Raw genomic sequence first — 26,233 nt, 5'->3', positions numbered from 1 at the left:
CGTGTCCTTGGCATCTCCCTCTGGAGCATGACATACTGCTCTGGGCCCTCATCAGGCCAGACTGGAGAGGGAGGGCTCTGGAGGGGTGAGGGGCGGATGGCTGGTGCCAAGAGCTTCTCCCGCCTCCCTTCACAAAGAAGCTTGGAGCCAGAAAAGGAATATAGCCTTTTTATTGACTACTCGAAGTAGAACAAACTAAATACATATTTAACAATTTTGGTTCCTTTATACAAGACATTAAATAAGTTATGCATGGAATTAAGTAACAACAAAATTTTTGCTATTCAAGGTTAAATGGCAAAAGATAGAAAACAATCCACTGTCCTCTCCTCAGCCTTGTGGTTTCAGCCTAATTACCCCCTTTTTCAAATCACCCTGGGGGCCATTAGTGCACCCCTTATTTACATTCTTGTCATGCCTAAGACATGGAACCACTTTTATTGCCTCCCCAGAAAGGTAGAATGTCAACATGTAGACACTCCCCTGTCTGTCCTGGGGCCCTCTATGTTCTTGGAGCCCGAGGGCATCCCCTTTGCACACAACAACACCTTCTGTCTTTCCTCAGCCACCGCCAACACCGATGCTGCTTTACCCTTTCCTTCTTTCCCACAGCTGGGATGAATTTTCACCCATAGAGAGGGACAGTCAGACAACAAACACACACAAGCACACCTATTTGGTTTCAGAAATACATTGCAATGCAACAGGGCACATGGGGCAAATGTGGGTCTAGCAATGGCCTCCTGGAGCAACCGGAGTGCCATCTACAGGGAACACACTAGCACCTGTTCAACCTCCCTGACTCCTCCCACCATAGCAGTTTCATCATCTTTGGAAATGGACATTAGGGTAAAGTCTTTGTGTTCACTAAATCGCAGCCAGAAGAGACCTAACAGGTTATCCCCTACTGGGGCAAGAACTCCATCCTCCACTGTCCTCGACGGATGGTCACCTAGCCTACACTCACATACTTCCAGAGACTGAAAGCTCACTACCCAAAACAGGGCAACATGTTCCATTCTTGGACAGTTGCTCATTCTTTTCTCATAGCGACCTCAAATTCTTTCCTCGCCTCTAACCTCTACCTCTCCCTCCTCATTCAGGCCTCTGGGGCCAAGCAGAACAAGTTTTGACTTCTCTTCCTAGCTAGCTCTTCAGCTACATGAAGGCATCAGTTACTTTCTCTTTCCCCAGAATAAACATCCCTCATCCTTTCAATAGAATTCAATTTCAGGTCCTCTAACCATCTGATTTGCTTAGTTCTTGACACCATCTATCTTAACATGGCCCATAAAAGGAACGATATTCCCAATAGGGTCTGAACTAGGACAGAAGAGAGCAAGGCTGATCTTGCTCTCATTCTACACACCGAACCTCTGAACATGGAGCTCAGGATTGTGTTAGCAGCTTTGGCCAGCCAAAACATGCTAGTTCATCCTAAAGCTTCTGGGCCTTTGCTACCTGGACCAGCTGTCAAGTTTAGACACCACCAATTCTATATTTATGTAATAGATTTTCTGAACCTAAATAGTCAACATTTTCCACTAGGCCTGGGTTAAATTTCAACGATTAGCCTGTCTATTGAAAATCTCTGTATTGGACTTTGTTTACCCCCTGCCCTCCCCCCCCCCCATTGGCCACCTCTCCCCTTCTTTTCCTGGGCTTCAAAGCTGAGAAACAAAGCCTTTGCCAAAGCCACTGATCAAAATGGCAATCAGGACAGCCTTGTGGCCATCACTAGGGTACCCTTCCTTCTCCATTAATTCCTGTTCCTTGGGTCCAACTTTTAACCAATTCTGAGCCTTCTTAACTTAGTCATTATTTCTTAGCCCTCTGCCTCTCCATCATGAACTCAGGGATACCCTGCGATGGTTTTGCTGAAATCCAGATGAAGCCATGTTGGCATTGAGAGGGACAAACAACTCCCTCTTCTAGATGGGAAGGGGCACTCACTCACTATAGATCAAGTTGCAGAGATTGAGAGGGGAAGTAATCTTAATCTTGCAACTCTACGATGTAGGCTTTGCTTTATTACCCTTCCTCTAGTAAGCGTACCTTGTTTTACCCAACCTAACCTGCCCTTTGAATTCATCGGGGTCAAATCTCCGGTGACTCCCTTCAGGGAGTGAGCGGTGATTTTGTTTTCTATGTTTGGCTCCACACTTGCTTGGCTTCCTTAAAGCAAAGTCTACCTGATTCAATGGCGCTCCAGATGGGGACCATTTTCCCCCCTTCTCCTCTCCTGTCAATTCCTCTTTGGGGTTTAAGTATCACTTGCCTCTTCTCTGCAGATGTCAGTCCAGGCTTGGGCTGCTGGCTGCAATGTGGAGTAAATCTTTGGAACCTTTTGGTAAATCTTTTGGATAAGAGACCCGTCTGATCTACTGGCTGCCTCCCACGGCTTGTGCCGATCCTGTCCAGCGGACAAGATGCGCACGGCCGTGGGCCCTCTTGGGTTCCTGTAATGCTGCTCACACGTCCCAAAGTGTGGGTCTGAACGTGGGCGAGAATGGCGGTGGAAGTTCCACCAAGCCCACCAAGGATCAAGGCTTTGTAAATGGCTAGAGGCTCATCAAACCAAGGACGTTTCCCTAGGGAGCTCGGTGCTTCCCTGCCGCCCTCCCAACTTCAACAAGGCAGCCTATTAGCATTGTGCTTCTCTCTATTTTCCATGAGATTTTCCTCAAACCTCCCAGGGCTGGAGGAGCTCAGAAGAAATGTCATTTCATTTCTTACAACAACAGGGCAGCTGCAGGGGGAAGGGAGGAAGGAGGGAGGGAAAGCTTTGAAATAACAGCATGTAAACCCCTCCTTGAGGGCCAGTACTATGTTTTCATTGAGTCCGTGCAGGCTTAGGCCTTAGCACGGTGCCTGGCACCTAGGAGACAACTAGTAAATACTCACTGGATTGAATTGACTATTCAATAAAGCACCATGTATAAAGCTTGTGGATGGTTAACAAGACAGATGATGGATGTTTTAGTATCTGAAAGCACATAAGCTGGAGAAATCTTTCTGACATGGCACATGCTTCCTTTATAGAAACGAAAACGACAACGACAAAACAAAACCCAAACCCCCCCCCCACCCCCCACCCCCCAAGCCTTGGGCCTCACTTGACTGGTTGGGCAGGTCCCAAAGCTATCCTGTCGCAGGCTGCAATCAGCCAGCCCAGCCTGGTTCTTTCCCATCCTGAACGAGGTGACACAATAGCTGGAGTCACAGGCACGTCAGGAGGAAACCGAGGGCTCAGACAGGTATAACCCGGGCCACACCGTTAATGTACCAGTCCACGGAGCCCTGAGCACTAGGCTCGGCAATTTTTAAACTTGATAGTCAGTTTGGCCAACACGCCCGTAGAGAGGAAACCAACGATAAATTCAACGTCTCTCTCTTTCTCACATGTTCACTCTTAAGAGAAAAATCCCTCCCGCCATTTTCTATAGCAAGAGAAGTGGGATTATCTTCCATGAGGTGGATCAGACGTTCTCTGCATTGGCCAAATGGCAAACAAATGCAAGAACGCTCAGAACACATCCTCCTCATGGTCCCAAACTGCACTGCGGCAGCCAGCGAGAGGGAGGCTCCTGTCCAAAGTGGGCAGGGATGACTGTTAAGTCGAATCAGAAATCATGATTAATGCATTTTTCGGACACATTCAGCTCCTCCCCCTCCCCCTCTGGGTCTTAGGTGACCCTACATTGGGGCTCTGGGAGCCGGCGAGAAGGGGAGGGTGCAAGGAGTGGTGGCTTTTCTCCTTGTAAAAGGTCTTGTCAGGCTGGGATTCCTGGTCTCCAGCCTGACCATGTGGCTCAGTGAGCGAAGTAGTTTCTGGGGTTGAATCCTTCCCCAGTTGTTCAAAATGGGCACCGTGGTGCCTGCCAGGGCCTAGGCATGTGGGTGAGAACGCCACGCTCTAGACTGGCAGTATATAGCAGGTTCTGTCATTGAATGTTTGTAAAGTAAAGGCTATCATGTTCACTGGTCAGGGACCCCACCGAGGGGCTTCCTGTTGAGCTCCAGGCCGCGGCAGCTGGCCTGAGAGGCTCCTTCCAGATCGGCACTGTCGTGGTCCTGACCAAAATTCTATTTACAGCTTTGGGGGGAAAGGATCTGGGGAGTTCAAGGGTAGGCAAGACAGAGAAGGGGTTTACACCGTAAAAAAGCATGAACAGAGGCGCTCAGGAGCAAGGCGAGGAAAGGGGAAGTTGGAGCCGAAAGGCTGCTTGAGCTAGCGATTTGCAATGAAGAAGGCGATGCAATGGTTACCACCTCCATGCATGGCGGCGGGATGGCCTGGCATGGGAGGAAAACGCGTGTATCCTTAGAAAGCCATGGTTGGCCAGCAAGACTGAGGAGAAGCCATCAGTCATCGCTGGAGATGCTGCTGGTCATCTCGTTCCCTGGGGAACACGACAGATACTGAAAATAGCTGTCTGTTCCCCGCCGTCTGCTTGGATGAGATGGTGTGTGCCAATGGTTTGACAGGTGCGTGAATCAACAGAAACTTCCACCTTCTCGAGGGACCACAAGGGGCTGGTTGTGGTGGTAAAGAAATGACCACAAAGGAGCCGGTGACCGGCTCCGCTCAGAGTCCATTGGTGTCGATGGCCGACATCGAGGCAGGGGTCGAGGACCGGGAGGTGGCCCCCGAGGTCTTGTCCAGGGCTGGGCTCATCCCTCCCTCGGCGGCTTTGGCCATCGACATTCGGCCGGTGGGGGGAAGGAGCGGTTTGCTCTGGCAGTGGGGGTGGGGCCCCTGGCCGCAGATGCGGTGGTGACGCTCCCAGTCCTTGTGCTGGCAGAAGGAGCCGCAGTAACGGGCGGCGTTGCAGCCGCTGCACGTCTCGCTGGCTTTGCGCCCACAGTTCCAGCAGCTCTGAAAGACACAAGCTCGTTCCTGTCAGTCAAGGTGGCCAGTTTCCTCCCTCCCTCTACCTTCTGTCTTAGAATTGATCAAAGCATCAGGTTCCAAGGCAGAAGAGTGGTGAGGGCTGGGCATTGGGGGTTAAGTGACGTGCCCAGGGTCACCCAGCTGGGAAGTGTCTGAGGCCACATTGGAACTCAGGACTTTTCTTCTCTAGGCACTAAGCCACCCAGCTGTCCCATGTGGCCTTTCACAAAGCCAAAGGCCGAGGCAAAGAAGGCACCTTGTTCTCCTAAAGAAAAAAGAGATCAGAGGGCTGTCCCACTCCTGCATTACCTTGATGGGGCTGCAAAGTCAGTGGAAAAACACCAAAGTGCTGTGTGCTGGTAGAGAACCCAGGCCTGGCTGCGACATGAGCCCAGGATCTCTTATTTATCAGAAAGGCACTTCAACCAACTAAATGTACCAGTCTCTGCACCCAAGAGACCACAACACCTGCAGGATTCTGGGGGAAGCCTTGCCCCTTCCCCAACAGATGGAATCCCTGCTTAGGAGCAGCAGGGATTTGCAGCAGAGTGTGGAAAGGGGGTCAGCACAACAGTCCAGTTTCAGAAGGACCCAGGTTCAAATCTGGCCTCAGACACTTCCCAGCTGTGTGACCCTGGGCAAGTCACTTAACCCCCATAGCTTAGCCCTTACTGCTCTTCTGCCTTGGAGCCAATACACAGCATTGATTCCAAGATGGAAGGTGAGGGTTTAAAACAAGAATAATGGAACAGGGAAAACTCTCCTTAGGGCTCACTCTTGATTAAGGCAGGGTCAAGAGTACCATGACAGGCACAGTGAATAAAAACTGGCTTTAGAGTCAGGAAGCCCCGGATGGATTCTGCCTCTCACACGTCCTGGCTATGTGCTGACCAGCCAAGTCATCCTCTTGGCATCCCAGTGACCTTCCCAGGCTCTAAGATAGACATAAGCCATGGACAGGAAGGGTTCAGAAAGAGCTATGTGAGCCGATGCACGGGAAACGAGCAGAAGCAGGCCATATACACAGTGACTGCGAAAGGCTGAGCCACTCTCAGCAACGCAATGACCCAGGGCAATTCTGAGGGACTCGGGACCAGGAATGCTCCCCACTCCAGAGAAAGAACTGTGGCTCGGGGATGCAGAGGAAAGCGTACGATTTTTAACTTTACTTGGGGGTATGCCGTGGGGTTTTGGTTTTATAAAATTATTCACTCGTGAACATGAACAATGTGGGAAAAAACAGTCGGACATAAGCCACCCACCCATGTTCCTCCCTGCAAGAGGCCTTCCACAGCAGGAGCTCCTCACCCATGTCTAGACCCTGTGGTGGAAGAGTTTGCCTCTGAAGACCCACTGAAGAGATGCAGGGTCTGTCTCCCCTTTGGCCCCCACACGTGCTCCAAGCCTAGCCTCAAAGCCCGTAACGAAGCAGGTGAAGCTGTTCTCACGCTCCGCACTCTGGCTCACTGCACTCCCCTTCCCAGCTCCCTGGGCCCGGCCCCACCCCACCCCGAGCAGCGCCTCAGCCGGCGAACCTGCCAACGTGACGGCTGGCGGGGAACAACCCGGGGCACGGAGCCCAAGTTAGGGCTCCAGGGGCCGATGCCAGTGAAGTTTGCTAAGGGAGGGAGGAAGCTGTTTCCAAGCAGAGCCAGCAGGCTTGCTCGTGAGTGCACAAGCCCAGGAGCAGCAGAGAGGAGCTCAGGGACCATCACTGAGTGCTGCGAGCGCCTTCCATAGGGCCGAAGGAGAGGATCGAAGGATGTGCAATCTGGCCGCACTTAACTCCTGGGAGGCTGAGGAGGGCAGGGCCACCCCATTTCTTTTCTTTTCTTTTTATTTAAAAACTCTCATCTTTCGTCTTGGAATCAATACTGTGTATTGGCTCCAAGGCAGAAGAGTGGTAAGTTTATCCAGGGTCCCACAGCTGGGAAGTGTCTGAGGCCAGACCTGAACCCAGGTCCTTCTAATGCTAGGTCTGTAGCTCTAGGGAGCCACCTAGCCGCCCCTATGAGCATATTTTCTAAACTTTAACATGGTTTAGTAATGGGAGAGGTGACCATCCCTGCCATCCTTGCATGCCTAACCCCCACCCCAGGGCTGGACAAGGTTCCTTGCTTGAGGTCAGCTCTCTGCCTACCACACCACGGAGCTGCTACGGAGCATCCCTTATTTGAAAATGGCCTGTCCTCTCCAAACGGATGCAGCTATCCCCGCAGATTACCTGCCTTTTGTTCTGCCAAGGAGATATACTTTAACACCAGTTTCTTTGACTATTACAAATTCAAGCTAAACATTTGCCATTTAAAAACAAAATTCTGGGCGAGGAGAAAAAGATATCATAAATATCAACCTCTATACCCAGGCTCTCATTGGGCCCAGAAAGTTCTTACCTCAGAGGACTCCTCCTGCTCATTTATAACCATGAAAGCATCTTCAGTGGCCTGGCGCTTGGCATCTGCAATGGTCTGCTCCATGCGGGCTCTCTCTGATGCAATCATCTCAAAGGCCTTCTGCTCAGCCTCTGCCACGGCCTTCTGCACTTCTGTCATGGCCTGACGCTTCACTTCATTCACGGCTTCTTCTAGGGGAACACGACAGGATCATTAACTGGCCGGGGAACCCCCAAAAGGCACGTTCACCCCATGGCACGACAAGATGGGGCACAAGCAAAGGACCTCAGGGATGTTGGCGTTTTATTTTTTAATTTTAGTTTTTTTCCCCTGGGTTATACATGTATTATCACATATTACCACATTATTGCTTTTTTGTAAGTGAATAATCTTATAAAACCAAAACCCCAAATCACATACCCATGTAAACAAGTGATAAATCATGTTTTCTTCTGCATTTCTGTTCCACCAGTTCTTTCTCTGGAGGTTCAGTGTTTCAACATGGGCAATCAGTCCCACTTTGGACAGATGTTGTATTTTATACTTACATTCAAAATGAGAGCAGGTCATCCTAGGAATTCATAGGATGGAATAAGATATTTGTAATGTGCTTAGTGCAAGGTCACCCACACAGGATGCTTAAGAAACACTTATTCCTGGGGGCCACTAGGTGGCTCTGTGGATTTAGAGCCAGACCTGGATACGGGAGGTTCTGGGTTCAAATTTGACCCCAGATACTTCCTAGGCTGGGTGACCCTGGGCAAGTCATTTAACCCCCATTGCTTAGTCCTTACCACTCTTCTGCCTTGGAACCAATATGTAGTATTGATAAAAAAGCCAACATTCCAATTGGGGAGAAGATTATAGAGGGGGACGAACATGAACAAATATAAGTAAATACAAAGTATCTACACGGTTCAAGGCCACATTCAGGTCCCCCTTGCCTTCTCCCATGCCTGCGGGGCTCCTCCTTTTCTAGAATTTTACCCTACTCAGCCCCCCTCAGCTTGGCATTCCATCCTCATTCTTCCTTCAGATGTGTTAGTGTAAGCTCTCTGAGGAAAGGAAGGAAGGAGGGAGCCCAACTGCAGAGGGAACCAGACCCTGCCAAAGAGACACACAGATCCACATAGGTTCTTTACCCTAGTGGTGCGGATCTCAAATAGAAACCGAGCCACTCCATCCCGCGCAGGGCCTCTTGCCCAGCCTATCGCTGACCCAGAAAACGACACGTTAAGCCATCTACCTTCTATGATGTTTTTATTTATTTTGTCAAGGGTTTCTCGGGGACGTTTGCTGGAGCGTGTCCTGGCTGCAGGGTCTGACCCGTCTTCTGTAGACAAAGCAGTGCCAGCTCTGGCCCAGGTAATGGCGAGCTGAGTGGGAGGCCTGCAGACGGGGCCATAGTCTGTACAGCCTGGCTTAGGGCCGTCCTTTACTCACACCCTGCTCTGCAGGAAACACGGGCTTTACACAAGCCTCAAACGTCTTCCCAGAAGCCATTTGGAAGCCCCAGGGGCACTCTCCTGGGCCCGTGGGTTTGGCCGGGGTGCCTGTCCCTCAAGAGGAGGAAGACAAATATGCTGTGGCCATCCTCAGCGACAGCTGGTTCCACGAAGGAGATATTCATGCAAACGCCAGGGCTCGAGGGAGCCAGCTTGGGCTTTCAAAGGTCAGCCCAGAGCCTGACACGTAACAGGTAGCTAATAAATGTGGCTTGGTTGCTAGGGGATGCTCTGAATAAAGCAGACTGAGAGAGAGGCTTAAATGTCACCTCGCACAGCAGAAAAAAGCCCGAAGCCAGGGGGGAGCAGGGGTGCCAGGCAGAAGGCCTCTGTGATGAGCTAAGGTAGCCTGACTAGTAGGTAGAATTCTAGACTTGGAGTCAGAAAGACCCAAGTTCAAATCCTGCCTGGGCTCACCTGTACACTCCCCTGAAAACAAAGGGGCTGGACTGGACAGTCTCTAGGCTCTACCACTCTATGATGCTCTGAAAGTCTCAGGCAATCCCAAATTTATTGACTATTATGGACAGAGAGCTTAGAATTTGACAAATGAAAGAATCGGAGGAACAATGATAAAGTGCACAGTGCTGGGTAAGGACACAATTTCAGAAGACAGGAGGATGGACTCAAACAGCCCGGAGCTGAACTTGGCCTTGAACAATGGGCAGGGGGTAACGGACTGTTTCTCTGGCCATCTCCCTGGTAAAAGCCTTCTAGACCATTGCAGCAACCCTTACTCCAACTCAAATTACTGCCAGAATAATCCCGTTTGTGTTTAGGTCTGGCCACATCATTTCTCCAATCAGAAATCTCCAGTGGCTCCCTATAGGCTCCTGAGTAAAGTTCAAAGCCTTCCGCCTGGTTTTCAAGGCCCCCAAATCTGTCCCAGCCCACCTTCTAGCCTCTCTCACACAAGCTGCTGCCCTACATGCTACCTGTGTGCCCCCTAAATACGCCCTGTCTCACTTCCCACCCTCTGTGCCATGGCCACATCTGCTCTCTGTGTGGCCAGAACTGCCTTCCTGCATCTTTTTCCTCTACTGAATTCCTTATAAAGCTGCTTCCTCCAGGAAGGCCTTCCTAATCCTCCTGGTTAAGAACAAGCTTCCTCTAAAGATCTCATATAGACTTTTGCTTGTATGTCTGTCTGTTCAGCACTGATTGAATAACATTGTACATACAGTTCTCTTTCTCTGTGCTTTTAATCTTATTTACTGGGCTGTGAGCATGCCTTAAACAGGGACATGGCTCTTATGGCTTATGGAGAGAGGGAGAGAGACAGAGAGAGAGAGAGACAGACAGACAGACAGAGAGGGAGAGAGACAAAGAGAGTGAGAAAGACACAGAGAGAGATACAGAGACAGACACAGAGAGGGAGACAGAAACAGAGAGACACAGAGAGAGACAGACAGACAGACAGACAGACAGAGAGGGAGAGTGACAAAGAGAGTGAGAAAGACAGAGAAAGAGAGAGAGATACAGAGACAGAGAGAGAGAGAGACAGAGAGAGTGAGAAAGACAGAGAGAGAAAGAGAGAGAGATACAGAGTCAGACAGAGAGAGACAGAGAGGGAGACAGAAACAGAGAGACAGAGAGAGAGACAGATAGACAGAGACAGAGAGAGAGACAGAGAGGGAGAGAGACAGAGAGAGTGAGAAAGACAGAGAAAGAGAGAGATACAGAGACAGAGAGAGAGAGAGACAGAGATGGAGACAGAAACAGAGACAGAGAGAGAGAGAGAGAGAGAGGGGGGGGGGGGAGAGGGAGAGAGTCACGGAGACAGAGAGAGAGAATGTGTATGCTTATACGTGCTCAAATATATACACACATATATAATATATATACACACATAGGTGCTTAATGAATGTTTGTTGGGTAAATGAATGTGATGCAGTATGGTTGGGAGACAGAACTTTGGGCAGAGAAAAGCAGAATATGAGCAAAGGCAGAAAGACAAGAATGAGTAGGTTTTGTATATGTATGTTTGAATGAATGAGAATTAAGAGACCATGATCTTGTCTGGAGAGGAGGTAAATAGGGAGCCAATCTGGGTTCTTGAGTAGGGCAGTGATAGGGTTGTTTTAGAGGGGTTAATGAGCCTGAATGAAGTAGGCAGAAATAGGAGGCTAAGACAGAAGTTTTGTGAAGATGTTTTCAGGTTATATTAGAGCCTTGTAAATAAGAGAGGAGGAAAAAGATAAAGAAAGGGGTGTCAGGGTTTTTAAGGAAGGGTATGGCTAGGGTTATGGGAGGGTGGGCCAGTGACTAAGATAGATGAATAGAAGCCAGAAACAGAGGGAGCGATGTGGGTCACTAAAGATGGAAAGGCAGATGGGCCTAGGAAACTGGATTCTGTTAGGAGTGGGCTAATGAAACTTTTCTTTGTAGTCCATTTGGCCAAAGGGAATGAACTGAGTTACTCCCAGGAGGCTGTGGTTGGGTAGAGGTGATGGGGCCGTGTCAGGAAAAGATAATCAGGGTTTAGGGATGACAAGGTAAGGCAGGAGGAGGCTGGGATGGGAGAAAAAGGAAAAAAGAAGAGGCAGCATTTGGTCAGTGGAAAGAACCCTGGAAACTATCTCTCTGCTGCTGACTTGAGGAATGACCTTGGGGCTAGTGCCTTCCCCTCTCTGGGTCTGTTTCCTCTCTATGATTGGCCAACCAAAAACCAGGATAAAAGAATACAGAATAAAACCCATAGGACAGCAGATGGCCAAGATTGGTCTACATTTGCAGACAAGGTCAAATGCTTTCTTCCAAGTAGAATCACTCAAGTTAGAGGGAATTGCCATAACGCTCTGGCAGACACATGCACTTACCAGCTTTCTTCCAGATATCTTCAGTGACATAGCCTGTGGCTGACCTGCCATTGAACTCACGCTGGGAATCTGCAGGGAGAGGGGGAAATAGAATGGTATCATCAGAGGGGCCCAAATCCCACCCCATGCACTGAGACTCTCTTGGAAGGGGATGGTGGGAACAAAGAAAAGAGAAATGGAAGAGAGAGGGAGGGACAGGTATGGAGGAAGAGAGAGAAAAAAAGGAGAAACAAAGAGCAAGGCAGAGGGAGAGAAAGGGAGAAAAGGGAAAGACGAAAGAGAGAGAGACAAAGATAGAGACAGAGGGAGGGACAGGGAAAGGAAAGACAGAGAGGGGGAGAGAGGGAGAAAGAGGAGAGAGAGAGAGAGAGAGAGAGAGAGAGAGAGAGAGAGAGAGAGAGAGAGAGAGAGAGAGAGAGAGAGAGAGAGAGAATCTAATGCTTAGAGATTCAGGTCACATCTTAAGAAATAGTTAATACTATAAATCTAAAATAATAAAGCTTTGCAAATGGATGAAAGAATTAGGTAAGTGTCAAGAAAACACATTTTTTACTAAGGCAGCATAATAGAATAGTGGAAAGAGGTCTGGATGTGGCATGGGGCATCTCTGATGAGGTAAGAAAGAAGCACCAATCCCACCAGAGGGTTTCCTGAATGCTCCCATTATGATGGGCTCCAAAGCACCAGGACCCATGTAAAGATGATGGATATACAGAAGTCATGATGATCATTTGTGGTCAGTCAGGCTATCATGGATTTGTGCTTAAACAACCAAGGAGAGAACAGCTGGGTTGAGTATGTTGCAGGCACTTAATATGTGTTTGGTGAATCAAACTAAACTGGCTCATCCATTAAAAAAAAAAAGAATCTATGAGGATTTATTTTGACTGAAGCTGGTCCAAGAAAGGAGGAACTAAGGAATTATCTCCAGAATTCTTGCAAAACTGTAGTGCTGGTTTGTCAGACATGTATGACAAGGGTTTAGAAATTGAGTGTTAACCGAAAACCTGTAGGTGTTTCCTTTAGGAGCAGAAGTGATGCTATAGAAAGAGCTCTGGCTTTGGGGGTACAGCTGGGTGGTTCAGTGAATTAAGAGCCAGACTTAGAGAGGGGAGGTCTTGTGTTCAAATTTGGACTCAGATACTGGCTTATGAGTCACTTAAGTTCCATTGCCTATACCCTATATTATTGCTCTTATCTTAGAATCAATGCATAATATTAATTCTGATGGAAGGTAAAGGGAATATATGTATAATATTAATATATGCTCATATATACATATACATACATACATACATACACACACACACATACATACATATATGACAAAGCCCTGGATGAAGGAAGAAAAGAGGTGGCTGGTACCTTCTGAAGAGGGACCATAAACTAGATGCTTAGGATCAGCTTCCCTCAGATCTTTTTCTTCCTTCTACAAGTCTGTGAACACTTGCCAGAAAGGAATAAAAAAGTCTAGCAAGGCTAAGGTACTTCCTTTTTTTTTTAAATTCATTACCTTCTGTCTTAATATCAGTTCTAAGACAGAAGAATGACAAAAGCTAGGCAATCAGGTTTAAGTGACTTGCCCAGGATCACACAGCTAGGAAGTGTCTGAAGCCAGATTCAAGGTGCTTCCTAAACTTGAGGTTCAGGGCCAGCCTTCACAACTGGAGACAAATATTAAAGGAGACTACAGCAAGTAGTTAAAGGCCCACGGGTCCAGGGACTGGAGGGAAAACCACTGGGGTGGCTGAGATCTTTTCTCTTTCTCTTTGCTGTTATTCTTAGAGTAGTGATCCCATCCACAAGCACTTTCTCAGAATGGCACATTCTAGGTAACATTAAATTGAAACAATTTCTCCCTTAGCATGGGGAAAGTCATTCTGTTGTCTCTAAGGTTGGTTCTTAAAGCACCATTTGAACTTCTGGATACCCATAGGAACAGGTACAAGTCATCTCCATCTTATAAATACTGCACCTTTCCAAAGTGGGTGTATGTGTCCCTCTCTTTTATGGTGATGAGGAAGGAAGAGCAAAAGTGCAAGGGATGGGGCAGGGAGTCTGAAGATATTTTCCCTGCTTGAGAAAAATGTTATAAAATGATGAGTAGAAAATCTCTTCAGGCTTTCCTTTAAAGCCCATTCAACTCTGGAAGTAGCTGAACAAAAAAACCTAAGAAGACTAGTCTTGAGTTTGGGGTTCTGGGCAGGAACCACATGATAAAGAAGAAAGTCAGAGGCTAGGTGGCTCAATGAAAGGAAAGCCAGGCCTAGAGACAGGAGGTCCTGGGTCCAAAACTGGCCCCACACACTTCCTATCTGTGTGATCTTGGGCAAGTCACTTAACCTCCATTGCCTAGCCCTTAAAGTTCTTCTGCCATGGAACCAGTACACAGTATTGATTCTAAGGTGGAAGGTGAGGGTTAAAAAAAAAAAAAGCTCAAATTCGCAACGAAGTAAGCTTTTACATTCTTCTCTAAGGATAACTGGAAGCATATTCCAGGGTCCAAGCAACAAAAAATAGAGAAATATTTTACAGGTCACTTACCCAAATTTTCTACAAAACAAAACAAACAAACAATCAAAAAGCCCAACACAAAAAACAATCCACCACCATAACAAAACAAACAAAAAAAAACTACCAAAAGAACCTTTCCAGCCCTGTAAAGTGGGAGCCACAGAAGGATGTGTGTGTGTATATCTGGTGACTTTACTTACCATTGCTGAGTGAGTCTGAGCTTCCTGGGCTGTGCTGCCTGGGGATCAGATCACCAGGAGCTTTCCTGGTCTCTGCGTTCTCATTGCATCGCCTCTTCCAAAAGTTGAGTTCCTCCCGATCAGTTTCCTGGCATCGTCGTAGGACAGCCATGGAACGGCGGGTTTTCTCCACCATCTCCATGATGCAGTTCAGAGCCTGGGAATGAGAGCATATCAGACCCAGGATAAATTGGTGGTAATTAAAAGAAGGAAGGAACTAGAATTAAGGAGGATTGGAAAAGACTTCTTGAAGGTGGAATTACAGCCTAAACTCAAGACTCCTTCAAAGGGAGCTAGTGGAGAGGTGAGGAAGAAGAGCATTCCAGGCACTAAGGGCAGCCAGCAAAAGTGTTCACCTGGGTGGTCATAGTGTTGGACAAAAGAAGGAGGTTGTGAAGGTAAAATTAACAAGACTTGGCAACAGACTGAATCTGGGGGAGCTACGGGTGTGTATGTGAGAGAGAGAGACAGTATGGGTAGGAGGGGAACCAGAAGAGAGTAGGGTCAATAAAACTTAGAGGAGACAGTGTATTACGGGGAAGAGGATAACTGAGTGTTAAAGGCTGTAGAATGGTCAAGAAGGATGAGAAGTGAGAAAAAGCCGTTAGACTCAGCAATTAAGAGATCATAAGTAACTTTGGAGGGAACATTTTTCAGTTGAAAGATTAGGCTGTAAGCTGGACTGTAGAGTTAAGAAGAGAGTGAGGAAAGTTAGTGGGGAAGCACTCATTGTAAATATTTTAAGGAGGTCAGAGAAAAATTTTTAAAAAGTTATCCAGATATGGTATTATAGATAGAGGGATCAGACAAGCGTTTTGTAGTGACAAGTGAGACATGGGTGTTATTGTAAACAGTAGGGAAATAGCCAGTAAACAGAAAGGGATAGAAAATAAGAGAGTTGAGGATTAGAGGGGTAAAGATAGGAAGGAATTAGCATTGTCATGGAGAAGAGCCACCTTTCTTATTTTTCTAAAACATTTTAATTTATTATTCATTTTTAGCATTCTTTTCTTTGTTAAATTCTGAGTTTCAAATTCTCTCCCTTCCTCCAATACCCACTGAGATATCAATTATACATGTGAATTCACTTAACTCTGGCACACACTGAAAAGAGAACTTTTACTTCCTTGTTTTATCATTACAGGAAATAATAAAAGTATTACTAGTAAAAGAATTATATACATGAAATAACGCAAAATATATTTCCATATTAGCCATATTTTAAAGAAAAATAAAGTGAGAAAATTATACTTCAATTAGCACTCAAGACTCATCAGTTCTCTCTCTGGAGGTAGAGAACACCTTTCCTCATGGGTCCTTTGGAATTGTCCTAGATCATTATCTTGATCAGAGCAGCCAAGTCTTTCTATCATCAATTACTCTTCACACTGAGAAAGGGTGAAGGAGATCATGGCAGAAGGGCATTTGGATGATGTGAGGTAAGGAGGAGAGAAGAGGGAGTTCTGGGTGTATGGTTTTAACTTTTCAGTAAAATATGAGGCAAGATTTTTACAGCTAAGGATGGATGACAGATGAAATGGTTTGGAAGAGCTGCTGTGTTGAGTGGGATAATGAGCTAATTAGGGAGGTGTAAAAGGATTGCCTAGCACTGGTGAGTGCCCACCTGAGGTTATGTAACATACATTTGTAGTGGATGTAGTCAGCATGGTTTCATGATTTTCTCCAGCTTCATTTAGCAGCAAGTGTGTAGGAGGGAAGGCAGCAGATGGTGGGAGTGATCCAAAGCTAAGGTTTGGCAAGGGAAAACTGGCAACATGCTAGGGGGCAAGGGGACACAAGAGAACACAGTGTAGGGTTGAACTGGTTCACTAAGGGGTCAAGAAGGGGAAGGAAAAAGAGAGCAGCCAGTGCAGGAGTGACGGCCTGGGTGAGAACTGAAGGGTCAAGGGGTAAAAGGCCATAGTGTGGATGAGTTTGGGGTTGCAAGGAAGAGGGAGAAGAGGAATGACAACAGAGTAGCTCAGATAAGGACATTCAAGAGTTCATGAACACAGAATTGGTGCATTTGTGGGTGATGGTGAGATCCAGGGGAGAACATCTTTGCAGGCAGTAGGGAAGTAGCCAGGAGGAAGAAAGATGTAAGAGAAGGAGGTAATATGGAGTAAGGGGGGTTGGGTGTTGGGTGATGTCTTCTATGGTGTGGGGAGGGGAGAGAGGGGGTGGGTAACTGGGAATTTTCATGTAACCAACTAACAAATAAATTAATAAAAATTAAAAAACAAACAAATAAAGGAACTAAAGTGAGGTTTCGAGAAGATAAGTGATTTGCCAGTAGACACAAAAAAGGATGTTGGGGTTGGATTTCAAACCTGGGGTTCTCCTGGTTCTAAGTCTAATGAGTCTTTCCTCTTCTCCAAGATGCTGCCCAACAGTTATGTCCCATGATCCCAAGTCATTCCCTCTTGTTCTATTCCATGATCCAACCTCTAACCTTTCAATAATTTCAGTTGAGTACCAGGAAGAAAGTTGCTCCATTTCCTATTAAAATGGGAATGGCTGCTAAGTCTTCCTAGTAGGGAACAGACTTTTATCCCCATTTTTTGCAGTTCTCTGCTTTCGTCTGACCTTCCTGTCTTGGTGTTGCAGATTCTTTGTTCAACCTTCCCTTTTTAACAAAGCAGAAGACTCCTATTAGAAAGGTACAAAGTCTCCTGCCCTGAATTTAACATCTGTCTGACCTCTCCATCCATCTTCCTTGTCCTGGCCTTCAGTGATAATCACTAAGGAGTCCTGGAACACCTGGGTGATGGGTCTATGAAGGCAGGCAGAGGACCACAGGTTTTTTAGCTGCTAACACCACATTGTGAATAAGTTTATAAGATATTTAGGCAAATGATGGCTAACATTTCCAGAATGCCTTAAGGTCTACTAAGCACTTTTACATATGTAATCTCATTTTAGCTCCCAACAATCCAGTGAAATAGGTACTTTTATTATCCCCATTTTATAGATGAGAAAATGAAGGCTAGGAAACTTAAATGACTTTCACAGTAAATGTCTGAGACAAGATTCAAACTCATTTCCTGACTGCAATTCAGCCCCGTAGTCACCACAATAAAAGGAGGTGAGGACTGGGAGAGGCTTGACCCAGAGTTCCCACTACCCACAGAACCTCAAAATGTTAGAGTTGGAAGGGATACTGATTATCATTTAGTTTGACATCCCCCTTTTGTAAACAGCAAGTACTTAATAAATGCTTATTGATGAAGAAGCTGGAACCTAAAGAGGAAAAAATGCCCTTTCAGTAGAATATAAGCCCCCTGGGGACAAGGTTCCCTTTTCACTTTTGTCTTTGTATCCCCAGCATCTAGCACAGTGCCTGGAATATAGCAGGCACTGGATAAAAGTTTATTAAGTGAATGAATGAATAAATGTGCATCCATGGGGAGAAGCATAGACATGTGGGATGCACAAGAGCCCAGGGGTTTTCAGAGGGACTACAAAGCAGCTTCCTTCTCTGACCAGGTTTTGCTTTTCCTCCTCTTCTGCAAATCTAAAAAATGCTTAGTTTAGTTGGGTGAAAGTCCAGTGGACTAAGGGTTCACACTAAGGACCGATGACCATTTACACTTAATCACCAGGCACAGTATAATGACTGTGTAGTCATACTTGATCACCGAGAGACTACCACTAGATAATGACTGTTCATTGGGTTAACAGTATTTTGAACTTTATTTAATTACATCACTAAACTCTCTTTGGGTGTGGGCACTCTTCATAGTGGGTCACCCACAAATGAAAAACATTAGGGGATGCCAGGTGGCTCAGTGGATATTGCCAGGCTGGGAGGTCCTGTGTGACCCTGGACAAGTCACTCAACCCTCATTGCCTAGTCTTTACTGCACTTCTGCTTTGGAACCAAGACATAGGATTCATTCTAAGACATCAGGTTTATCAATGAAATCCTCTCTAACTCCTTTAATCTTTCTTTCAAGGGTTCATTCTTGGGGCCTGTCTCTGGATCTTTATCAACCATCCCAACATCCATCCATCCATCCATCCATCCATCCATCCATCCATCCATCCATCCTTTCTTTCCCCATACCTTCCATCTTGGAATCAATACTGTGCATTGGTTCCAAGGCAGAAGAGTGGTAAGGGGTCACACAGCTGGGAAGTGTCTGCATCCAGATTTGAACCTAGGACCCCCCTTCTTTAGTCCTGGCTCTCAATCCACTGAGCTCCCCAGCTGCCCCCCCCCATCTTTCTTTAAACTCAAATTATGATGAGATGGAGAAATTATGTCCCCTCAGATGCTACCCTCATATTCTCTGGAGCAATAATAACAGGATACTTCTCACACACTAATTGACCCAAAGGGCACTGTCTCTGACCTGAAGTTAGAAAGCCTGGGTTCAAATTCAACCTTAGTCAGGTACCCTTGAGTGGGAAAGTAGACCTGGGCCTATAGCAAGGAGGCTTAGGTCCAAATCTGGCCTCAGACATTTACTAGCAGTATGACCTGGGGAAAGTAATTTAATCTCTGTCTGCCTCAATTTCTTCAACTGTAAAATACGGCCAACAAAAGCACCTGCCTCCCAGGGTTATTGTGAGGATCAAATGAGATCAGATTTGTAAAGTGTTTAGCCCGGTGCCTGAGCCATAGTAGGTACTTAATTAATAAATCTATCTATCTATCTATCTATCTATCTATCTATCTATCTATCTATCTATCTATCTATCTATCTATCTATCTATCTATCTTTCTCTCTCTTTCTTTCTTTCTTCCTCTCTTTCTTTCTTCCTTCCTTCCTTCCTTCCTTCCTTCCTTCTCCCCAGGGCCTCAGTTTCTTTATCTGCAAAATGAGGGAATTGACCTAGATATGCTCTAAATCTATGATTTAATGTCCTCAATACATGCTTCAACAATATATAAGCTTGGGTTTTTATTCTTCCAGATGAATTTTGTTATTATTTTTCTAGTTCTATGAAATAATTTTTTATTAGTTTGATTGGTATGGCACTGAATAAGTAAATTGATTTAGGTAGGATTGTCATTTTAATTATATTAGCTCATTCTAACCATGAGCAATTCATGTTTTTCCAATTGTTTAAATCTCATTTTATTTGTGTAAATGAGTTTGGGGTTTTAAAAGGATAAGATTAATTCAAAATTTTCTACTTTTGAATTTCTTTCCATTCCTTTTAACACGATTGCCACTAAATCACTGTGTGATACAGGGCAGGTTCTTTCCCTTCAATGACCTTCATTTTACCACCTGAGGCACAAAGGGGCTGGAATGGATGATCTCCAAGTTCTTTTCTAGTCCCAGTGCTAGTGCTCCTTGATTCTAGTTTTTCTGCCCCATGTCTTTATGAATTCAAATCCCTGTCTTCTAAGGTGAGATAAGGGAACTATGGTGATCTACTGCATTAACTCCCAATTTCTCCATCTTTACCCTCTGCCTCATTGTGTACGTGTATCTTATTAACCAGGGTTGATGCTAAAACAAGAAAGCAGAGTGGTCCAAAAGCTCTGTTTTGCTGGATAGAGCCCCATGGCCAGTGATGGCAAAGCTTTTAGAGAACTCGTGCTGTGCTGTGGCCACCCCCCCACCCCCGTCAGTCCAAGTGCTACACCCTCTTCTACCCTCTACCCCTCACTTTACCCCAGATAGTGCAGGATGTAAGTCCTTCCATTGACTGGGCTGCTGGGCAGAGGGGTGGGGAGTGTGGTGAGGGAGGGGAACAGCTCTGCCTGAGTCCCCCTGTCTTTCTAGTAACAACTAGGGGAGGTAACAGCACAGGCACCCACAGAAAGATCTTTCTTCATGCCATCTCTGGCATATGTGCCAAAGGTTCACCATCACAACCCTAGGTGCTCTGGGAAATGAAATATCTTTGTCTTAGATTCTTACATGATCAAGATGTTTCCATTCATCAGCCCATTCTCTCTCTGTCAAACGGTGGTCCACCAGCTCCTCCTGGTATCCTCCATTTATACCTGTGCAAAATGAGATATTTTCTGTCATTAGGAGGGAAATGTTGGGAAAGGCCCTCAGTTTTTAAAAAATATATTTAAAAAAAACAAACAAAAACCAAAAACCTTACCTTCTGCCTTAGTAACAACTCTAAGACAAAAGGGCAAGGGCTAGGCAAAAGGGATTAAGTGACTTGCCCAGGGTCACACAGCTGGGAAATGTCTTAGCCCAGTCTTGAACTCAGGTCTTCCTGACTTTAGGCCCATCACTCTATTTGCTGAGCCACTTAGTTTCCTTCTGGGGGTTAGGAAGACCAGAGTTTATGTCTTGCTTCTGATACCTCACAAACTCTAGACTTATAATCTTAGACAAATGACAATTCCTCAGGGTCACTTGGGGTTAAGGCTAAATTCTAGATGAGTGCCTGCCCTCCCCAACTCCTCTCATTCTATTGCTACTCTCCTGCTCCCCAGCTTGGTGTTCTCTCTGGAGGATGGATAATAATAGAGCCTTCCTGTATGGGTCACTGCTTAGAATGGTCTTGGGTTGGAAGTGGGATAGGCTCAGGCCTCATGACCGCTCGATAGAGCACTCTAGAGAGGGAAAGGAACATTCGGCTTACCCAGTCCTTGACGGTGCTCCCGCACTTCCCGGGGTTCTGGAGCCTTGGGGGCTTCTCTGCCGTACAGTTGGTTAGTGGTAAAGTCTTCCAAGGTGTAATGCTGGAGAGGGGGCGGAGTAGGATGGAACTGGGCAGGGGTAATGATGGGCATGGAGAGAGCAGGGCTGTGGCGGGGAGCAGGGCTGATGGTGCATACTCTCTTGGCGGGAGGCTCGGGGAGAACAGGTTCTCTCTCAAAGCTGTCTTCTCTTCTGAGAGAAAACCAAAAGAGCTATTGACTGTGCAAAAATAAGAGGCGATCCCACCCCACTTCCATCCTCCTGCGATAAGCTGAAATCTCATCATGAAGAATGACTCAGACTGAAGGGTCCAGTGTATTGAGAGTCAGCTAGAGATGAGAAGTTCTGGGTTCAAATCTGGCCTCAGACACTTCCTAGCTGTGTGACCCTGGGCAAGTCACTTAACCCCCATTGACTAGCCCTTACCAATCTTCTGCCTTGGCATTAATACATAGTATTGATTCTAAAATGAAAGGCAAATTTTAAAAAAATGATTGGTTGGGATACACTCTCTACCTTTTCAACTCAGCCCTCTGAGTGGATAAGTAGAGAATGGAGCAACCAAACTCCTCCTAAAGCTCTTTTATAGAAGACTCACCACCTTTCTCCATGCCATAGAACAACATACCCCCACGGTAGAGAAACCTGATCTGAGGCACCCCCCAACCTAACCCACTGCTACTCTCAGCTTCCTTTGGTGTGTGTCTTCCCCCACTAGTTTGAAAGCCCCTTGAGGACAGGCACTGTCTCTTTTTCTTATTTGTATCCTCAGTTTATTACTGTGCCCATGATTGTAGTAGGAATTTATTGGTTTCTTGAATCAAATTATGAAGGCATCAAGCCCAAATCTTACCTGCAACAAGGCATTATTTTATCAGTTAAGTAAACATATCTAAAGCCAAACAGAAACAAAGCTAGAGAAATGTTAATAACCAAACAACATCATATAAATAGCCTAGGCAAATGGTACAGAAGATACAATACTGGGTTTGGAGTTGGGAAAACTCAAGTTAAAATCCTGTCTCAGGTACTTAATAGCTCTGTGACCAAGCAAGTCATTCTTTGTCTTAGTTTCCCCATCTGAAAATTGTTAACAAGACCAAATGAGACAATTTATGTAAATGCTTTGCAAAATCTTAGAATGCTATGTAAGTACTAATACCCTTTGACTCAGTGACTGAGGGGTTGGAGGGTGGGGTGGAGTATATTCCTTTAAGTTAAAGATAAAAGGAAAGAAACCAAGGATACAAAAATATTTGTAACAGCTCCTTTTGTTTTGGCAAGGAATTTGATACTGAGGGGTGATGCCCTACTATAGGGCAATGGCAAAAACAAATAATGTCTATGAATGGAACTGAACATATATGCCAGAGATGGTGAACTTTAGAGACCAAGTGCCCAAACACGACCTTCATGCCACATGTGAGCCCCCTGCCTTAACTCAGTCAGGGGAGGGAGAAAGTGCTCCCCTTGGACTGCTGGGAAGTGGGGCACGTGATGAGGGAAATATCTTTATAAGTGCATGTGGAGAGGGGGGAAGGGAGCAGCCCCTTCTGGCAAGGGTTCCATAGGTTTGCCAACACGGATATATGCTTTCAAAGATAGACAATTTCACTGAAAACTCAGAAAAGTTCTATGAACTGATGAAGAGAGAATGGAATAATGTTAAGGAAATAATAATTATTAGTAACAACAATAACAACATTGCTAAAAACCAAGAAGGAAGATGCCACAACTCTGATAATTATGATGACCAACCACTCTTCCAGAGGAGTAACACAGAAGATCTAGGCTACCTGTTTTCCTAACCAAAAGGGGATGGACTGTAGATATTTATGCTTTTGTTTCCAATTTTTGTTGTTTTCTTTTTCATTTTTTTCTTTGTGGGGACATTTGCCATTTGGATAGAAACTAGGAATAGGATTGCCCTTCCATCCTCCCACACACAAAAAAAGGGAATGGAAGGAAATAGTTGGATGTTTTTAATACTCATACAATAGAACAGGAGGGAAGCCAAAAAGAGTTAGGATAGATTTGAAAGTGTCATGTTGAATTTTATAATATTTAAAAAAGCAAATCAAGCAATAAATAATAGAAATGATTTTACTTGGAATACTTATTTTTTATATCTATATCTATCTATCATCTAATTTCCTAGACTTTGAATTTTAAAATAAATCAAATGTTGACAAAAAAGTTCTATATAAGTAAAATAAAAGACCACCACTGATTTAAAACTTTGGCCTTAAACTCTGAGCCTCAGGCAACTCTCTAACACTCTTAAGTTATCCGTGGATGAACTGATAATGGAGGTAGTTTCCACAGGCTTTAACATTTTGATGGGATTACCACATGCCATAAACAATGGTTTCAAAAGTTATGAGTGTTAACTTTTTTTAATCCTTTCTTTCTGTCTTAGTATTAATTCTAAGACAGAAGTGCAAAGGCTAGGTAAATGAAGTTAAGTGACTCACCCAGGTTAGGTCTAGGCAAACAGGGTTAAATGACTCCACACTGAATGGCTGAGGCCAGATTGGAACTCTGGTCCTCCTAATTCTTGACCTGGCTTTCTAACTATGCCACCTTGCTGTCGCAAGCATTGATTCTCTAAATACTTCAAAGAATTCTTGAACAAAGACAGGACAAGGACGGTGCTGAATGTGGAAACTGAGTATTTGGGTTCAAATCTTGACTATACCATTCATGTGAGTCACAGAACTTCTCTAGGACTACTTTCTCATGTGCAGAATTAAGGGTGGTCAAGATGACCTTTTGCAGTCCCTTTCAGCTGGATATCTAAATGCTACTTCCACAACTATTATCTTTATAATGTAAGATTCGGAAACTTCAGATCACAACCTCTAGACTTATAATCTTAGAGAACTGCTTGATGCTCAGCCAGTCAATAAATATTTACCGGGTGGCTACTATTGTCTATTATTGTGCTAAATAAATACAGGAAGTTACAAAGAAAGGCAAAAGAGTCTCTGTCCTTAATAAGCTCACAGTGGAATGGGGGAGGCAACAAACAAGCAGTATTCAAGGTAAATTAGAGATAACCAACAAAGAAAAGGCACTGGAATCAGGGAAGGTTTCCTGTAGAAGGGGAGATTTTAGCTGGGACTTGAAAGAAGCCAGGAGGCAGAGGTGAGGAGGGCACAGGGCAAAGGGAATCTGCTGAAACGAAAATAGGAGAAAAAGGAGGAGAAAAGAGTTTACACTTTTACCTGTCAGGGCTGTGCCTCTTGCCATTTCCGTGTACCTCCATGAGTAGCTCTGCAGAGTCAGCTGGGGAGGTGTTGGTGTTCAGCAAAAGGTGTTCGTGCTGGGCCAGGTACTGCGAAGGGGTCTGCTTGGCTGCCCGAGCACAATGCAGCAGCTCCCTCTGTAGCAGGGGCAGGTTGGCCTGGAACAGAAGAAACAATGAGATGACAGTTCCCTGAGACTGTGCCACTGGCTTTCTGGCATCTGTGGCTTCCTCTTGGACATGAAGGAAAAGACCTCTTTCTTCCCTTCCGGTCTTTAACTCCTCATAGGACAGAGAAAAATGTCTTCCTACCAGCTCAAAGCATCATCACCTCCATCATCTTATGTTTAAGCCCCTCCTGGGAAACAAGGATATTTGGAGGGTGGACGGAGCTAGGATAGCCTCAGTGAGGCCCAGATGTCATGGGAAGATGGACTCCTAACTCAGCAAGGGCCTCCAAGCATGAGAAAAGTTAGGTTTGGTGCTAACCACTGAATCCCCTGCTCTTCCTAATGAAGGTGATCATCTGTCAAGTTAGCAGCTTTCTTTTCTTTTTGGTGAGATGCTCTATTTTATTTAGAATTTCAAAATGCAATCTTTTAACACTAAAATAGTGGAAAGGCATGATCAAGCACTTAGAAAAAGACCAAGGCCATGTGATACTGAAAGAGACAGTTTCTCCATCCCCTGGCACTGACCTCTATGTTTATTATATATGAAGGGAAATACTAGGATCTTTGATTTGTTAGAAAATGCTAGCTTTTAGCACATGGGAATCAGGAATCTTGGTGGGCAGCAAGAACTCAGATCTGATGGGAAACGGGGATCTTCTTCTTGAGAATAATAACTAAAATTGCTAGATAATTAAATTAAAATTGTCTAGAGCTTTATGGTTGCCAAAGCCCTTGTAAAATTATCTCATTAGATCCTCACAATAACACCAGGCAAGTGACATTATTATCCTTTTTTTTCAGTCATGTCCTAGTCTTTGTGATCTTGTCAGGGATTTTCTTCTTTTTAAACCCTTACCTTTTGTCTTAGAATCAATACCATGTATTGGTTCCAAGGCAGGAGAGTGGTGAGGGCTAGGCAATGGGGGTCAAGTGACTTGCCCAGGGTCACACAGCTAGGAAGTGTCTGAGGCCACATTTGAACCCAGGACCTCCTGTCTCTAGGCCTGGCTATCAATTCACTGAGCTACCCAGCTGTCCCCAGTAGTGATTCTAACATGAGAAGAGACCATTTCTCGGGCGCTGGCCCTTCTACCTCAACTCCTCCAAAAGCAAACTCTTGCTGTCAAGATGAGATGGCAGCTCTATCATTTGAGACTTGGGAGGCACTTAGGGATCATCTGGTCGGATTCCCTCCTTCCCCTTTCCCCACCAAAGTCAAAAGGGAGGAAGTGATTTACCCAGGGCTACACAGTAAGTTTCAGAGCTGAGATTAGAACCTAGATACCCTGGCTCCCAGTCTGGTGATCTTTCTCCTATTATTCATAGCTGCTGAAGCTTTTTTTTTTTTAAAGCATTCAAGGGAATATATTATAGGATACTAGTGTTTCTCTCTGGGGGCTTTCTCTGGTCAGGAGCGAGGCTTATGGCTAGCTGAGACTACAGAGCCTAATAACATCCCACAAAGGGCTTTGCTAGGAGCTAAGAACTCAGTCCAAACAATCACTCTGAAGGAATTCAGGCCCCTTATAATCCATAAAAGCGATCTTAAAGTCAACAAGCATTCATTAAGTGCTTACAGTGTGCCAGGCACTTTATTAAGCACAAAATGAGTTCCTGCCCTCAAGGAGCTTACATTCTAATAGGGGAAGAGCACCCCCCAAAAGAAAGATAGAAAGGTGTGGTGAATGACTGGAAAAAGTCCTTTTCTGGCTGGGAAGGATGTAGGAGGAACCAACCAATCAGAGGAAGGGACCACCAGGACGAAGGGCACTCTAGAGTGTAAAGATAATGCAATAATAATAGATATAATAATATGTAAAGCATGT

At 45.5% G+C, this 26,233-nt stretch overlaps 1 protein-coding gene across 19 annotated transcripts in view; it reads right to left on the bottom strand.

Moving 5' to 3' along the window:
• Nucleotides 1–154: 154 nt before the first annotated feature.
• The window catches only part of CBFA2T2 (CBFA2/RUNX1 partner transcriptional co-repressor 2), a 155,458-nt gene continuing 129,379 nt past the window's right edge, over nt 155–26,233 (bottom strand). For 8 of the 19 annotated variants that reach the window (XM_007474197.3, XM_056811746.1, XM_056811755.1 and 5 more), the window contains 7 exons: nt 24,215–24,393; nt 20,929–21,179; nt 20,244–20,329; nt 14,326–14,521; nt 11,612–11,680; nt 7,288–7,478; nt 155–4,879 (listed from right to left, as the gene is read on the bottom strand). In XM_007474197.3, coding sequence (XP_007474259.1) covers nt 4,589–4,879; nt 7,288–7,478; nt 11,612–11,680; nt 14,326–14,521; nt 20,244–20,329; nt 20,929–21,179; nt 24,215–24,393 — 1,263 coding nt within the window. In that variant the 3' untranslated portion in view covers nt 155–4,588. The remainder of the gene's footprint in view (nt 4,880–7,287; nt 7,479–11,611; nt 11,681–14,325; nt 14,522–20,243; nt 20,330–20,928; nt 21,180–24,214; nt 24,394–26,233) is intronic. The other 11 variants (XM_016426772.2, XM_056811747.1, XM_056811751.1 and 8 more) reach the window with 3 other exon arrangements.

The sequence above is a fragment of the Monodelphis domestica genome, chromosome 1, assembly GCF_027887165.1.
Source record: "Monodelphis domestica isolate mMonDom1 chromosome 1, mMonDom1.pri, whole genome shotgun sequence".
Classification (NCBI taxonomy): domain Eukaryota; kingdom Metazoa; phylum Chordata; class Mammalia; order Didelphimorphia; family Didelphidae; genus Monodelphis; species Monodelphis domestica.
Note: the sequence above shows the minus strand (reverse complement) of the source record. Positions and strands in the feature narration are given on the sequence as shown.